Raw genomic sequence first — 17,730 nt, forward strand, 5'->3', positions numbered from 1 at the left:
AGAGAAGAAATAAAATAAGATAAAATGATTTCTAGTGTTAATAACAGATCTTGATTATATAAAAAAGAAAGTAGGTTATCATTATTCAATAAAGTTAATTATGTTTGGTTACAATTTAAACATAAATACAACTTAATACTATATCAAACAGAAACTTGAATTATCTCATTTGTTTAACTTTAATCACCGAGAACCAAATATTTTAACATGATTTTTAATTAACTGGAATCTCACCCTAATTTGCACGGCTAGAACCATATTTACATCTTCAATACGAATTATTTTCAATAATTTTTAATTTGCATATCTTTTGTCTCGGCCATATTTTGTATAAAAGACGTAAATCTGGAGTAGAACGGCGTCGTTTAATAATTATTTATTCCACGTTATACACCCCAGGCATCCATGTCATACGTTCCGGACATCCACGTCGCTCAATTTTTTCCAAATTCAAATTCATGGAACAATTCAAAAAATGTCAAAAGCTATGATTTAAGAGGTTGTTTTTAAATATTATGAAAAACACTAGAATTTGACCAAACTTCAATTTATTTGACTATATAATTATAAATAAATATAGTACAAATAATTAGAGTGAAAAAAATGCTAATTATTGACATTGTCTAAGTTTACACTCTACAGTCTGAAATAGTTTTCCCATCATTCATCTTCACCATTATTATAGATTTCTTCATTACTCACATCTAAATACTAGGAGTATATTCTAGTAGTAATTCAAACAGGTTGTGATATTCTAGGAATAGCATAAAACAAAATTACCACATATTTAAATTCATCTTGAAATACAAGAAACATATGAAATCAACACATTCTACTATTCGAATTATGAATCTTGGGCATGAATAGTGAGGTCCACGCATGCACATAAAAGCTAAAGCTGTAGCTGCTGCCTAGTTTTATAAATACTAGAAAATATAGTAAAGTTAAATGAACACATTAGGCTGTAGCACAGGACCATATGATCTACTAATTCGAATGTTTAGACAAAAGTATTAACATCAATTTTTCTCTGTGTTTTTCTTATCCCTGTTGTTTTTTTTTCTTGGAAGGAAAAAAGTAGTTGCACCTACTAGCTAGTATACCAAGTAGTACAATAGAAATTGTACTTGCACGATAATTGAAGAATAATTTCCTGCAACTTTTGTTACTAACTAAGTAAGAAAATCGATATCAAATTAGCAATTATTTCAAGTTTAATCACTAAACATTAATACAGCATATGAGTATAAAACAAGAGAAATAGAGATGTGTGATCGCCAAATATTCAACACGATTTTAATTCGATTTATATTCTCCTACACATAAATTAATAAGAACCGAGCTTTATTAGTTTTATGATTTGTCACTGTAAATCTCAAATTTTAAATTTTAAATCAATTGCCACCAAAACCAAATTGGTTAAAATACTAAAAGAAGGTAATAAAAGTCATTAGATTTGTGCAAGCTTAAAAAGAGTATCATTGGATACTTTAGCTTTCTGCTACGTAGTTGTTATAATGAGTAAGACATTTTAATAAAAAGTGTTTAAGCAAATTACTTAAAAAATATACTATACTACTTAGAATGCAGAAAAAAGCAAAAGAATAGGCCAATTGAGTGCTGCCGCTAAAAGAAGCCATTGTATATATAAAAAAACTTTGAGAAAGCAATTATTAATCCAAAAAAGAAAAGATAAGTTTGATTAATCTTTTAGTGCGATAATTTCAAAATACTGGTATAAATTAGTCTTAGACGCAGAAAAGCAAAACCTACTTAACACATTACTAATTTTAATTCAAATACTTACATGGTTGTTTTTAGCTTAGGATTAAAAATTCATTCTTTTAACTGGATAACAATTATTATCTTTTCAGGTGAAGAGCTATTACCTAATAGACTAATATGCAGTAAAAATTGAGAACAATAAATTGACCTCGTCCAAATTTGAAATGATTATACTGCTATCTATTAATCTTATACTAATATTGCCATATAGATGTTTTCCAAATCCAAATTTATAGGTGTAAAAAAGTAAAAGAAAATTTTCAATAAAAATAATACTTATAAATTTTGTTTTTATAACACTATCAGGACTGTTCATTTAAAAGTATTCCATTCTACTACTAACATTTAATACGGAGTATCATTTTTTTAATAAGAAATTGTCTTAAATTGGGTAGCAATTAAATCACAAAAGAAGGGATAATGGACATGTAGAAGCCCAAAAAATCCCATAATTATTTTGTAGTAACACACAATAAATGGAAAAATTCAAGATATGTGTTGGTTGCACGGTACCAAGCCATCAAATTTAGATTTCAAAGAACCCAAAAACTTACCCCAACTCGCCATCTATCTAGTCTTATTAAAACCTCTCTCCGAGACAGTGCCCATATCATTCGCCTTTTGTGCGGGTCAGCACCTACTCGACAAGGAATCTCGCTACCCTACGACTGTTTTAATTATGGCAGCCGTTCAACATGGCTTTGATAATCATCTCGAAAAGCAACTTTTCATACAAGTACATTTGTGAATCCAAAGGAGTGATTTTTTACATATCAGAAAATAATCGAATTAACCGTAGTGAATCCAAAGGAGTGTTCAATCTCCACTCTTTCTGCTTTTTGCTAAGTGGCCTTCCCTTCCCAGATTTTTCTCTATTCACCCTTACATCTGCTAAACCCCATGTGCAGCAGCTCGTTTCTGTATCGTAAGAAATAAGCCTAAAGACGCCATCAACCTCCGGTGACAAACCACTATCTGTCACTTCTGCTATGTACTTCACATATAAGTTACGATCCTTAAACCGTTCGAGATCTTGAGGGACCCGGACAACCCTTTCAACGCCCGGCGAAGACACCTGAAAAGAAAAGATCATCATAGTGATAGGTAAGTTATTCTAGATTTTGTTGATAAGGTCAAAAAGAAAAGTTGTTTGTTGATCGTATCGATAGGATGATACAAGCTTTCACCTTTCATTGATTCACAACTTCTAAACCACTATGCATACTAATGAAGACCATTACTAGATGATCAGAAATTTGGCTACTAAATCTTGATAACTACTAACAAGAGTAAAATATCACAATATGACTAGAGGGAACGAGTAAAAAAAGATGTACTCATATATTTATTTGAAAGCCTCATTTAATGAGGAATTGAGGATCAATCAGAAATCTATATAATGTGCGATAAAAAGAACGAAAAGATGAGATAAATGACCTCTAGAGAGATATTTTGAGGAATATCTCCAGTAGCTTCGGCTTCATCAAGCCGCATTCTATATGCTGTTGTGAAATCTTCAATATCTGTCATGTTGGGAGAGCCAGACCTGTGAATTTTTATCAGGACAACTTATGATGCCTCGATGAACAGTGGTCTTAAATAATATTGACATAAAAATAGGCACGTGCACAGATAACATAAAACACAAGAATGAACTGAGAACACATGAACCTCAAGAATTTTATGAACATTAGTTTTTCATCACATAAATAGAAAACACAATGCAGATTAATTGAACAAAAAATGAACTGTGTTATGAAGATTAGTTGGTAGTAAAGGATGGGATATGCAAGAAATGTTTGGTGATGTTTAAAGCCAAGAAGTACAATTAACTAAAAAGATTTTTCTGAGGAGCAAAGTTAATTAGCCTAACTTCACAATGTTGAAAGCATTCAGCACTATTAATCTGGCTAGAGATCTCAATCATAGAGTCCATATGTTTTACAAGCCCTGTCTGGGAAAGATTGAGGCACATTACTCTAGTCATAAGTCATAACCTGATATGCTTAACAGAACAATGCAATAAAAAAGGCATTCTATAATAAAATGAGAACATTAACATACTTTAACCTGCGGTGCATAATGCATGTATACATGTGTAACATGATTAATAATTTCTTACTTGTTAGTAAGTCTCTCTATGCGAACTTTAATAGTGGCATTTAGCTGCGTCCTAAATGCATATATACCGAGTTCCCCGTCAAATGAAAGACAGACTTCTTCAGCAATTTTGAAGGCTTTTTTATCCCATTCTGTTCCAGCAAGTGAGATTCCACCACCTCCAGCTCCATCCCCTACCTTCAACGTGAAAGGAAAACGGAAAAGTAGTTTGAGCTCCATATAAAATGTGAAATCTTCTTCTTCAGTGAATGAATATTGCCATAAAAGGAAGAAAAAAGTTTGCATACGCATGTGATTTTATCATCTGCATAAATCATGAAATACAGTCGAAAACAAGTGTTACCCACCGATGGTTCAGCCTCTTCTTCAAAATACTCGTCATCAAAATAACCATCATCATCTAGCAACTCATCTGCACGATCAAGAGTAGAAGTAAATAATGTAATGCATCATTGCCAGAGAAAACAGCATTTGTCAAATCAATAATGCATATGATATAACACAAATATAAACTCTTTCGAATTCCATAAGTTTCACAAATACAAACAAAATAGAGACCAATTTCTATTTTCTTCAACCTAAACCCTCTAACTCCATAATCCATAATCTTCCAACATTCACTGTAACAAGCAATTCTTTCAACACAACATAACATTTACATAATGAAATAATTTTTCCAAAAGTTAGGGGTTACTATCACTTATACAGTATTAATTAAAACGAAGAATGAATAAATACCATGAAGCAGAATGTCGTCGTCTAGGTCGTCATCCATAAATACTTCTTCAGTAATAGAAGGACTCAAAACTGGCTCCGAGCCAGAGTTTTTCTTCTTTGCAAATGCAACGAGAGGAATTTGAGGAATATTCCGAAGTGAGGAAGGATTAAACGGGAAGGACGAAGTAATAAACCGCATAGCTGGGGGAATTATTGAAACAGCAGAGCGCAATCGCGCGCAGTGATGGCAGTTTAGGGTGATTGATTTCATTTTGGAGGGGTAGTTTTCTCCAGATTACTGTGTGTTCAGAATGTTGGAGAAGAAATCAAAAGAATGGATTATCCCCAAACGACATCGTCGCCCTTCGATTAAGATGGAGTTATGCTATTTATTTGAATTCAAAGCACATACTAATAAAAACAAATAATTTTATAATACTCTATAATACTAATTGGACTAAAAATTAAGAAAATTAAGTATACATCGATTTAATTAATAAAAACGAAAATTACACGTGGCAAATTGTAGACCACACATTTTCTAAAATCTTATGGCCTTAAATTAGTTGTAGTTAACAATTAAATGATGAGTTAGCAATTGATCACTCCCCCATAAATAGTTATACTAAATACACAAAGATGTCATTATATATAACTTCATTTTTGGAATGCTATTTGACTATGTCAATATATAAATCATATACTTGTCTAAAAATCGTTAGTATAAACATTCTACTGCTAAAATTAAAATTTATGTAACTAAATATCAATTCATTACTCAGTAGAATAAAATCAACACATTGCCTCACAACTAATAGCTCCGTAACTCAGTATAATTTATAAAACTAATTTAGTATGGCTACAAACTACAGGTTTGACCAAATATGCATTGAGGTTAAATATGCAAAGTAAAAATACACAAATTTTAATTATAATACTTTCTCTGTCCCCAAAGACTATAGGGTCCGTTCGGTACCCGGAATTGGAATTGAATTGGAATTGGAATTCTATGCAATTGAATTAGAAGTTCAATTCCAAATCTTTTGTTTGGTATAATTATAGAATTGGTATGTAATTGCATTTTAATTCCAAATCCTTTGTTTGATAACTCAAAATAAAGGATTTGGAATTGAATTAGAAAATTCATTTTTTTATAATTACTCATAACTATCACATTTTTACTTTTTCTCATGCTCTAAAATTCAATATTTTCCATTAATTACAATTATATCATAAAAACAAATGATATTAATAAAATAATACGCAATGATAATTAATTTTTACTCAGCCTACACTATAATTTAAATAAAAGATACTCCATCTACTTATACATGAATATAGTCCTAACTTTCTCCATCTTTAGAGTCTCCACTCCAATAAACCAGAGTTCTTTTTGTCCATGCCCATATCACTATCTTCATATATTTATCACTTGGTCAGATACTTTTGAATCTCCTCTTGCTATATAGGAGTAGTATATACTTCTGCAAAACCAATATTTAAATAGATAACTAAAGAGACAAGAGATACAAAGTAAGATATAGATTACATGAGCCATTTTGTTATTCATTTCAACTTGATCCTACTTGTTAAAGAAAGTAGGCAGTCTCCAAACTCCATTTACCCCCACCCACGAGTTTATTTAAGTTCATCAAAAAAAGCTTTAACATATCCTATAAAATTAAGCCTTAATACATGTCTATGATCTCAAGCTCAGACTGACTTAGAACAACAATGCCTTTTGCTTTTACTCTCGAAAAATGGAAGGGACTATTATAGCTCACTTGCAATGGAGTAGCATATTATGTTTAACCACCATTTGGCAATAAGTTGAAATTAAACTTGAAATAACAATATATCAGTGATGAACAGTAAAGAAATAGATTAGTTATACCTTGTTGAAGGGATAAATTCAGAGGTGGGCTGAAAAGAAAAACAATGGTATCAAAGCTTAAACTATGAAAACTTTTAGTTGGATGATTTTAATATTTTTATAAATATAATTTATTTGTAGGATTGAAAGATTACAGAACGCCAAAAACTAATTTTGAGGCTGAGGACTTTTGATCAAAGATATAGGGTTAAGAAGATTCAAATCCTTTGGCAATTCACATACATAATCATAAAGAATGTTGAACTCTTTTCATTCAAATAAACTCTCTTCAGCTACAGAATACAAACACAACAAATAAATCAGAAATAAAGCAAGAATTAAAAGATGAGCAAAGGAAAACTGACAGCAGTAACACAACAGATCGCATTGATAGTAAAAAGTTTGGATCATACCTGATTATCCATCAAATAATCGTAGAGATGAAGCGCACAACAGATTTGCAGAGAGAAAGCTAGGGCATGCGAAGAGAGAGAAGGGGAAAATGAAAAGCGCAAAATATTTTACCTTTTATATGACCCGTTTAGCTTTTGACCCGGTAAGGATCCGCACCTTTTTTCAATTCTAACCCGCTTTCATGTGGAATTGATTTCGAATTCTTTTCTTAAAATATGGAATTGAATTTATGGAATTGAAATTGGTGGAATTATAATTCAATTCCAATTCTACATATTTTTGTATTGCCGAACGGCAGAATTGGAATCGAAGGCTCCAATTCCAATTCCGCAGCCTCAATTCCGTGTTACCGAACGCAGCCTAAAGACAATTGTTATATGCACTTTATCAACCGAAAGGAGGAAGGAGACGAATAAAGAGTCTGAATAAACTGCTCTATTTCTTCTGATATTGAGACTATGTCTAGACAAAGAGTCTAAAACAGTAGCATATTGATTCCCTAGCTTGGTTTACAATAATATATCTCCAGCAGCTAAGCCAAAAGCAGATTAGTAGTTGTTACAGAACAAGTGCAGAACCGAATAATACATAGAAGTTTTGCTTATCCGAGTTCAAACAAACAAAAAAGTGCAGAAGGTAAGACTCAGTTGAGTTTCAGGGACTTCCGACAGCTTGCTGTGGTTCCATCACCATCTAAACGTTCGATGCGCTACAACCAAGTCTGCAGAGCATAACAAAAGAATCAAGAGAGGTTGATATTCTGTTAATGACTAGCATAATCGCTAAGAAACATATGAAACTGATCTCAGATTTTGACTTCCTATAAGCAGGCAGCGTGACTAGGATTGGTCGATGTACGAGTTAAGAGACGAGATTTTCACAGGATTGTAAGTTTATATGAAACACAGAAATAAAACAAACTAGTACAGAATTGAGGGCTTACAGGATGGGGAACCATCATCTATTCATCTTCTTCAAGAGATCCTGCTTCCTTGACATCCACCGTGAAGTTATACTCTTGATCACAACCTAGATAAGAATCACACATAAAATATAGTGTGTATGTCTTTTTTCCAGGTTCGGCAGGTGCATCAAAGTCAAGTTTCACCCTGGACTTCCTCTGGAAAGTCACCCTTTTGATAGCGAGCAACTGATTAGTTTTGGTATCACCAACCACCAACCACCAACCCTCTTCTTTTGCTTTAGGATATCTGGGGGCATCAACAGGTCCGACCTCAGTTCTTCCTTCAAGATCTCGTTCGAGGTTGACTTGTACATAAACCTTCTCTCCACTTGTGGCGTTCTCACTGTTCAGCACATCATAGGTCAGATCAATGTTAGGGAAGCGATTACAGAACCGAGCAATGTCCATCAGTTGTGTATCAGAGATTTGCAATAGCTCCCGCCTTTCATCATCCTCCATTTCCAACAGATCGAAGATTGTCTCAATATTTTTCCCAGGATTTTCCTGGCACCGCTTAGCCAATTCCTTGGTGAAGTAAGGAAGTTGGAGAAGCATCGAATCACGCTCCCACATTCCCTGAGTTACCATCTGACTTACTTCCATGGCAAGGAGGGCCAGGCTGAGCCACCCATTGCTTGAAATTACATCAACCATAGCCTGAAGAAGCCTGCTTGCATAGATAAGCACCTCCTGCTGGTCAGTAGACAAATCTCCTCCAATTGTCTGCCTGGAGAAATGAGCTTGCAGTAGAGCATTTGCTTTGACATTTGGATCCGTGTACTTGGGATTTTCAAAGGAGAAGCGCTGATGATGGATTAACCTTCTTACCAACTCTTCTTCTCCAGGTCTTATTGGAAGCTGCTCATACTCCGAAGCTGAAGCCAGGATTTCCAAGAGGCCCTTCATCTTTGTTTTAGAAGTCAGAGAAGAGCTGAAGCGCTCAATTGTTGTGTAACTAATATAGTAATAAGAAGCAATCAGGCCAAGATTTGCAGGAGTCAGTAAAAAGTCATCCTCGACTTCAACACATTTACTCGCTTCTAGATCACTGATGGTGCTCTCCACAAGCTCAGACAGGTGATCTGAGAGATGCCTGTGACTAACACCTTGGAGATTGTAATAGTTTGGGTTCTGAGTCAGCCTTCGGTAGATAAATGTCCAAGTGAGGTAGTCCACCGCATCCTGCTTGTTTTGGATGACCCCGACCACCACCTCAGCGTTTAGATTATCATGTAGATAATGATGCAAATGGCTTTCAACCGGGAACGCTTCATAGAGGAACTTCTTGTAATAATCCTTGCGCGGTGCATGACAAAGGATGACACATTTTCCAGAATTATCTACAAGCGGTCGACTGGCATGACCCATCATCTGCAATAAATCAGTGACTGGATAATCACTATGGGCATTTTCTCTGCCATCATAGTACTGTGTTCCCATAACCACCACCAGATGAGCAGACAGAGGGACTCCCCAGCACATTGTACTGCTCATCACACAGACTTGGATGCAACCTGTCTCGAACAATGTCTTCACTATATCCTGATCTGTACTGCTTAGGCCTTCATGCAAATAACCCACACCAAACTGAATAGTCTCCTTCAACATAGGTTCCTTAATGTTGGCAACAAAAGGATCTAACTCTTCTGAAGACTGTAATAAGAATAATGGTTTTTGTTCACTATCCACACTTGAATATGTCATCAAGTCCACTGCAGTCATACGGGCGTGCTTCCTGGTAGGAACAAATACAATGGCAGGTTTCCCATTCTTAGCATGCTGCACAATTGCTGTATAGGTAGGTTTTGTCATGGCTTGCATCCTTGCTTCAAAATTTGTGATGTCAACACCCTGGATGTGAATTTCCAAAGGTACGGGCCTAACAGTTGGAGGGAAATTGAAAAGACCATGGGATGTAGCACCAATCCATTCTCCCAAATCCTTGGCATTTGCAAGAGAACTTGATAGGGCAACAATGCGAATCTTGTTCTCCAGCTGACTAGCAATGTACCTCATCCTAGAGACGATGACCTCCAGGATTGGCCCACCTTGACCCCCAATCAAATGAAGTTCATCAACAATGAACACACTAACCTGCTGAACATGCTTCCTTTGTTTCCACCGTCGAGATAAAGCATCCCATTTCTCAGGAGTGCTTATGATTATTTGACCTTTCTCGAGAAGTTTCAAGTCTGTTGCAGTCTCCCCAGTTAATTCAACCACCCTCATTCCAAGACCCTCTCCAAATTTTTTCTTCCAATCCTGATACCTTTCCTTTGCGAGAGCTTCAATAGGGGCGATATAGACAGCCCGCATGGTACTTTCAGGTCCCTTTTGATGATTTCTCAGAATAGCAAACTCGGCACATATGGTCTTCCCACTGCCAGTTGGTGCAGCAACCAGCACATTGTCATCTGAGTTATACAAGACAGTGAAGACCTGGGTTTGGACGGGATTGAAATGCTTGAACTGGTGATAGAGGGATTCATAAGCTGGATTCCTCAGTGCTGTAACAGGTAGGGGCTGCAAATCAAGCAACTCAGTTGGAGGAGGATATTTTTCTGGCAAAATGAGGTGTCTGAAAGAAACCGGGAGAACAGTCTGTGCCCCTAGCCACCTATCAGACACGACATTGATGAAATATTGTGGAGGTAGTGGTTCATGTATAGGAACAGTGAAACTAAGTGTGTGATCCTCATCTATATACTGTTTCTTCAACATAAAATATTCATGATGAAGAATATGCTCCCCATCATTATCCTCAATAATGATCCAAAAGGGCTCCACATAGCCATGGATCTTGTCATCCCACTGAAAATCCGGTGTAATTGTTAGTTCAACCTTCAAAATAGAGCGAGTAATGGGCTGAACATGTGCAACCAGGTTCAGTTTTGGGAACTGATGAATGCATCTATGAAGTGTTCTTCCCATTTTAGGGAAACGGATAAGTTCTCCGATCTCCTGCGAAGAAAGATCATAGTACCTTTCCCAGGACAAATCTTTCTTTTCCAACTTCATCAAGATTTCGTTTGGAATACCATGGAACTGACGAAGTGGTGTCTGCACGCTCCACATTCTCTTGCCTATCATTTTACACAGCTTTAGGGCCTTCTCTGCCAATTGTGCCCATCCCCTTTTCACAACTATCTCAAATAGGGCTCGCATCAGACGTCCAGCACTCTGCAAAGCAATCAAAAGTTAGTTAGAACTAGTTGTTGACAGAAGCACAAGATGATCATCCATGTTTAAAACACACGAAATGTAAAGAATGAAAAGAGGTATACCTGAGTGATATAAACCATATCAGATGTCAATGATAGTCCTTCAAGCTTCAACTGGGAAATATAAGCTTGAAGAAGAACATTAATTTTGGCACTAGGTTCCTCAAGACTCTCTTTGATTGGTATTGGGACACGGTCTAAAAGCTTGACCAGCTCCATCTTCTCATCTTGTCTCACAGAGACATACTTGAACTCTTCACTGAGGGAGAACAGACGACAAAGCTCAATATCACCCATCGTGGGCTTCAAATGCTCATTGTACGTTGAAATAGTCCCGTGGGTTATATAGTAATAACTAGCTATGCGACCCAAGTCAGTGACCTGGAAGTATCCACTTTTTCTGTCATACTTTACCAGATTATTCTTGTCCAGTACCGTTGCAGCTGAATGAATCTGAAAAGGGGGAACATTATAAACAATTCAAAAAGCCATCCTTACAAGTTCAACAGACCAAATAACCCTCTACTGAATGTTATTGAGGTAAATCATAATGAACCATGCAGAATTCAACAAGGTAACACTATATTTTTATTCTTTGGTCCACGGTGGAGGGACGCTGGGCTGTAAATAACACCAAAACCACAACCAATTGGCAAGTGAAGTATGCCTCATTCATATTATTGGACCCAATTATGATTACACTGTCATCAAATTCAAATGACTGATTTGCTAACATAGTATTATAACCTCATACTCATCACCTCCTAAGATAAGTATCTTTGTCAACTGCTACAACTCAAATTAAAGAAACAAAAGTACAAGGCCTCAACCTCCTGTCTACCACCCAAAAAAAGGAGCAATCAGAAAAGGCAAAACAAGGATATCATATCATATCCTATCCTCTCTACAAAAGGAGCAATCTGCATTTTAGTTTTCTGTTAAGTTCAAAATAAATGGGCATACAATAAATATTGCAAAACAAAATATTAGAGATAAGCAAAGAGTATGTTAAAGCTTACCAGATCAGCTCTCCTTTCCTCCAAGGTTTCATCTGTGTTCAGAACATCAGCTGCCAAACCATATAGCGTAGGATTACGCACCATTCGAACAAAAAGGTAAGTGTATGAGAGCCATTTGCATGCTTCTCTAGCATTCTGTACGCTACCAAGGACAATTTCTGCATTCAACTGATCAGCCAATTTTGAAATAAACTGGCTTTCAATAGGTAGCTGTTGATTCATCAATGATAGATAATATTGCAACTCACTATGCCCAGTTATAATGATTCCTTCACCATAAGTGTCATATTGAGGCCTTCCAGCACGGCCAAGCATCTGCATGACATCTAGAGGACTCAACTCAGTCCATGCTCCTTTTTCAGGATTGTAGATTTGGGTACCTTTGATAATAACAGTATGAGCAGGCAAATTAACACCCCAAGCTAGAGTTGCAGTGGAGACCAGGACCTGGACATGCCCATCTGCAAAAAGCTCTTCAACAATTTGGCGATCAGCTCTAACCATCCCAGCATTATGGATCGCAAACCCATAAGGTAATAGGTCCTTAAGATCACTGCTCTTAACTAGCTCTGTATGAGACTGGAGAATTTCTCGACTTGCACTATCCTCCTTCAAGAATTTACTCAGAGTATCATTAGCAAGGGCAGTGTCACGAATTGCGCGAGCAGTTTTCGTTGTCTCTTTCCTCGAGTGCACAAAGATTAACACCTGATGCTTTCCAGCGACATTGATCACCTTCTCATAGCAAACATCATTCATCAATTGAAATCTTTGCAGTGGTTTCTTAACTGTAATCCCGACATACTGCTGAGCCAAAGGAACAGGCCGATAGCTATTATCAAAGTGGAACAGCCCCTTGTCTAGTTTAACTCGTAAAAATATTGCAACATCTTCATAATTTGGAAGTGTAGCAGATAACCCAACAAGCCGAATGTGCTCTTTGGTAGTTTCAATTTGACGAACAGTTCTTGCAATTATACTTTCAAGCACAGGACCTCTATTATCATGAAGAAGGTGGATCTCATCAATAATCAAGAGTTTTACAAGCTGTGTGTAAGTGCGATCACCCGATTTCCTAGTAATAATATCCCACTTCTCAGGGGTCGTCACTATGATCTGAGTTTCCTCAATTTGCTGACGAGTCAGTGACTGATCTCCACTCAGTTCTCTAACTTTGACACCATATGGCTCCAGGCGATTAGAAAGGTTGCCTACAACCTCGGCCACCAGAGCCTTCATAGGTGCAACATACACAATCTTATAATTGCTATGATTAATAGACCCATCACTATTCCTATTCAGACCAATTTGCTGAAGTATGGTAAGCATAGCAACATTTGTTTTCCCAGCCCCAGTAGGAGCACATAACAAGATATTTTCTGGTGAGAATAGTGCAGAATCATAAACCTTACTCTGGACCCGGTTCAACTGGCTCATACCACGGAAGGCAGGTTGCGCCCAGTCGGGCAGATCGGATATCTTCACAAGCTTTTCATTATCAGCCAATGGCTTGGGCTTCAAAGCTGGCACATGAACTTCTTCGTAGCCTTTCTTATGATTTCTAAAAGAACCCACTGGGAGCTCACATTTTTTGTTGGCCATCAGCAGGCCACCTTGTTGGAAGACGAGGTCGTCAAGGTCAAGAAGTTGTCGCTGCCCCTTCAACCAACCACCATCGGCATCTCTGTCAACCAGATCCTGACGCTCACGCCCACCGTCTCCACCAGTTTCATCCTTGAGTCGGCGAGCCTCCACCCTAATGCTTTTCTCCACGTTCTTTTGCCTCTCCTTGGCAGTCGCTCTAGTGGCATGCAACTGCTCCAGGATGGCAGCATGATCTGGCCCTAAAGCTATCATTTCTTCTTCAATCTCCTTTCTCTTCTCTTGGTCTTCAGCCCTTGCAAGGCGGGTGCACCACACTACTTTCAACCGGTTACACAATAGAAATTTGATAAGTTTAAACTTATCAAATTGTAGATGCACCACCAGCTTGGTCTCAACTTCCCTATCATCACCTTCAGCAAGGATTTTAAGAACCTCTTCAGCTAGTTTTTGACTCTGTTGCGGATCAATATTTTGGTCATAAGCCTGTGAGATCTTCCTCTGAAGCCAATATGCATCAATATCCTGCACATTCAATGCCATTCCCTCCATAGCTTCATGTTCCTCATCATCATCAATCCCACCCATCTGCATGGCCCCAGAACCATCTACTTCAGTTACATCATCGTCCTCCTCTTCATCCTCGGGTACCATATCCAGATCACTCTCCTCCTGCTCCTCTTCATTCTCCTCAAATTCAACAGCAACACCAACATCGTCGTCAAGGCCATCATCTCCATTAACGGCAGTATCACCAGCATCGCCACCATCATGGTAATCAGTAATACGTTTCCCAAGGGAAACTAGATCGTCGAAAGTAGAGTTAGGTATGGGGTTCAACAACTTCTCAATCTCCTTTTTCTTTTCAGGATTCTTGAAGGTCTCGTTCTTGAGAACAGCCAAAATCTCATCAGCAGCACCACTGACAATGTTCAAGGGCTGTCCACCCAATTGTTGCTGAATAACACTGAGCATGGCTTCATAGGCAGCTCTTGTTTCCTTTGTCTTGGGCTGGTAAACACCTTCGTCCGAGGAATTGAGGACACTCTCCTCCTGAAGACGCCTCTTCTTGCTCCTCGGAGGAGCAGCATCAAGTGTAGGCTCCCGCTCCTTCTTCTTCTTAGATTTCTTAAGCTTCTCCTCCAGCTCAGGAGGTTTATCTCTGTATGCTCGGTCACCAAAGGATTTAGGGTCAATCTTGCCCCATAATGACTCTGGCTCTCCAGTTGGCTCATGGGTGTCACGAGGTCGAGAGTCCGTCGTAAGGACAAGACTTGAGTTTGCTCTGTACTCATACTGCTTGAACCGTGCATGGGCTTCGGCACCACCACCTGGATGAGCCATCTTGCACAGTTAACAAGGTTCCCTATATCACAACAACAACAATAAAACCTTCAATCAATAACTCGTCACAAACCAAACATCCCAACCACACAGCAAATAACATACTTACCAAACTATAAATACAAAATCGGCAATTTCACAAACCCTAGATTGCGCAATATTACTCGGAATCAAACAAAATTAACGAAGGAATAAGAAATCAACAGCAATAACATAAACTAAAAGAAATCTTGAAGTGAATGTGTTTCAAATAATACCCGCAAAACTATAAAGCCAACCAGCGAATTCGAGCTCTTCTAAATAATCTGAAATATCTACACTTAACTGATAAAACCGTAAATAGAGACTTACCGCGGCAGTGAGCCGGGAGCGCGTGAGGGGCGGCGCTACTATCGGCGGTGATAAGGCGGCGGTGGCGGGGCGAGTGAAAGAGGGTTTCTATGTACTGGGATTAGGGATCCGACAAATTAACCCACAAAAACCTATAGACTAAAAATATCGAATACTACTATTGTTTGAGAGACTTAATAGATGCATTTAAAAATATCAATATCACCGCCTTCTGTGAAAAATCTATCTCAATTAAAACGATTAAATTAAATTCCCAACTAAATAGTTTGAACTTTAAGACACCTTATCATTATAAAATCTCATCTCTAATTTTCTATTAGTATGATAAAATTAAATTCTCAAATGGTGTATAGTTTAAATTTTTCAAATTAACAATTACTCATTTTTAAATCAATTTTAGGACAACAATAGTCGGCCACAGACTCTTCATGCTGCAAAAGTCTAATGTGTGTACTCAGGATGTGGTTAAAAGTTCTGTCACCTAGTTACATTAAACTTAGCTCTTCATCTATCAGTTTACTCTTAAAAATCAAATTATAATTGCATCAAATTAAGAACATCATTATAATAAAGTACTAATAAATTTTAATTGTGTTTGCATAAGAACGCAATCATGCACGGTTTCATCTACTACACAAGTATGGTTTAAAATTTTAATCATTATCACATATTACATGGAGTATATACGAGGAGGGGTGCATTATATTGCTAACTTTTTAAATTGCTAACTCTGTTAACTCATCAATGCAGTGTATTAAAAATGTCAACACGATAACATTAAAATATCAACACATAATATCAGCACAATATAATGAAATGTCAACAAAATAATAATATATTGATATTTTTAATGCAATGCGTTGATCAGTTAACAGAGTTAGCAAAAGTTAGAAATTGATCACACCCCTGGATATATGATATAATAAAATTGTAGTTAATTTGAGATAGTGTTTTCATGCTTAAGGTAAAATAATATCAATACAAGATTTTCATCATGTTGCTTTGATAAATAAGACAGTCTTGACATAGTTTCATATATTTCTTAAAATGGCTAATGTGCCCTTATTAATTTCTTTCTCAGCGCTCGTAGCGAGCGCTAGCCTTGAGCGACTGCCAATTTTTATTTACCCTTATTAATTTCTTTCTCCTCATACCTACATTAACTTCTTCAAGCTTCTTATCTCCTAATATTTTGCCTGAACATTTACCTCTGCAAAAATTAAAAAATCTTTCTACTTCTCTTCCAGAATTTTCTACTCGCCAAAGTTTTATTTTTCTGCAGCGGCTATCTGCTGTGTGGAAATACTACGGCTAGAGTTGTTTTTTTAGCATGGACGTAAGAGAAAATACACTCCCTAGGATCACCTCCTCCACTCACAAGATCAGCCAAAACCTAAATTCAAGATAGAATTAGGCCGAAGGAAGCAAGAATAAGAGAATTTTTAACTAAATAAGTGCAAGCTTTTACTTTAGCGTTTTCTCAAATAGTTGAGTTTCAAGAATTATCAAAACTTAGATCCTAACAATCTCAATTCACATGATTATTCAATACAAATATGAATTGTTCAACAACCGAAACAGACAACAGTAGTATAAAATATTCAAATTCGTTATCAACATTGAAAAAATATATGTCTACTCACAAATCTCACGTACTGACACACTAACTTCAAACCAAATACAGAGTCAAATAGTCAATCCACCTTTGAGTAAATGCATAAAATCTTAAGCTCTAGCTACATCAATTTCCAGGCACTGGAAGTGGCGTGATGGGTGGACTGGTTGAGGTGTAGGTAGCCGCATCAATTTCTAGGCAGTGATGGTCAATGACTGAGTTACGCACGGGTTCAACAAAGTTGGGGAATTTGAAAGTGGTTGCGGGTTGCAATCAATGATTATCACCGAGAATGAGAGAGATCGAGAAAAATCAAGAGAGAGAAAGAAGACCATCACCACCGTTCTTTTATAATTGGGAAAGAAAGAAGAAAATTGGTCAATGAGATAAATATCCCCAGTAAATTGTGTCTCCCAATTGGCGTAAAAGCAATTGAATTGGAGCTCTTTTCCTTTTTTTTCTTCAGCCCTATCATCCTGTTCACTGGCGGTAAAAAAAACTCCTAAATGTTTCAATTTTGGTGTAGTGTGATGAAAGAATTGTGAAGAAGATATTGTGGTAGAGAAGTAGAGAGATTTTTAATTTTTGCAGAGAGGTAAATATTAGAGCACTCCCAATGCACTCGGCGTTAAATCCGGCTGGGGAGGAATCGGCGATAATCCGGCGTTAATTCGGTAGAATTAACGCCGAATCCCGAAAATTCG

At 37.0% G+C, this 17,730-nt stretch overlaps 2 protein-coding genes across 2 annotated transcripts; both read right to left on the bottom strand.

The window, feature by feature from the left end:
- Positions 1-2,493: 2,493 nt before the first annotated feature.
- On the bottom strand, positions 2,494-4,978 carry LOC125219709. The gene is made up of 5 exons (XM_048121754.1): positions 4,645-4,978; positions 4,254-4,318; positions 3,908-4,083; positions 3,223-3,331; positions 2,494-2,860 (listed from the first exon to the last, which is right to left on the bottom strand). The coding sequence occupies exons 1-5, from the start codon at positions 4,892-4,894 to the stop codon at positions 2,552-2,554; spliced, it is 909 nt and encodes a 302-aa protein (XP_047977711.1). The 5' UTR covers positions 4,895-4,978; the 3' UTR covers positions 2,494-2,551.
- Positions 4,979-7,323: 2,345 nt separating this feature from the next.
- On the bottom strand, positions 7,324-15,550 carry LOC125221687 (DExH-box ATP-dependent RNA helicase DExH12-like). Its single transcript, XM_048123892.1, has 5 exons — positions 15,412-15,550; positions 12,115-15,082; positions 11,159-11,548; positions 7,854-11,054; positions 7,324-7,631 (listed from the first exon to the last, which is right to left on the bottom strand). Exons 2-4 carry the CDS (start codon positions 15,058-15,060, stop codon positions 7,872-7,874), a joined length of 6,519 nt encoding a protein of 2,172 aa, XP_047979849.1. The 5' UTR covers positions 15,061-15,082; positions 15,412-15,550; the 3' UTR covers positions 7,324-7,631; positions 7,854-7,871.
- Positions 15,551-17,730: the final 2,180 nt, after the last annotated feature.

This window comes from Salvia hispanica, chromosome 4 (genome assembly GCF_023119035.1).
Source record: "Salvia hispanica cultivar TCC Black 2014 chromosome 4, UniMelb_Shisp_WGS_1.0, whole genome shotgun sequence".
In the NCBI taxonomy this organism is placed as follows: domain Eukaryota; kingdom Viridiplantae; phylum Streptophyta; class Magnoliopsida; order Lamiales; family Lamiaceae; genus Salvia; species Salvia hispanica.

Coding starts and splice junctions, on each gene's coding strand:
- LOC125219709 (XM_048121754.1), bottom strand. CDS start 4,894: ATGAAATCAATCACCCTAAACTGCCATCACTGCGCGCGATTGCGCTCT. Junction 4,084..4,253: donor AAGAAGAGGCTGAACCATCG/GTGGGTAACACT, acceptor TTCACGTTGAAG/GTAGGGGATGGAGCTGGAGG. Junction 3,332..3,907: donor ATAGAGAGACTTACTAACAA/GTAAGAAATTAT, acceptor AAAAATTCACAG/GTCTGGCTCTCCCAACATGA.
- LOC125221687 (XM_048123892.1), bottom strand. CDS start 15,060: ATGGCTCATCCAGGTGGTGGTGCCGAAGCCCATGCACGGTTCAAGCAG. Junction 11,549..12,114: donor AGGAAAGGAGAGCTGATCTG/GTAAGCTTTAAC, acceptor CCCCCTTTTCAG/ATTCATTCAGCTGCAACGGT. Junction 11,055..11,158: donor ATATGGTTTATATCACTCAG/GTATACCTCTTT, acceptor ATTGCTTTGCAG/AGTGCTGGACGTCTGATGCG.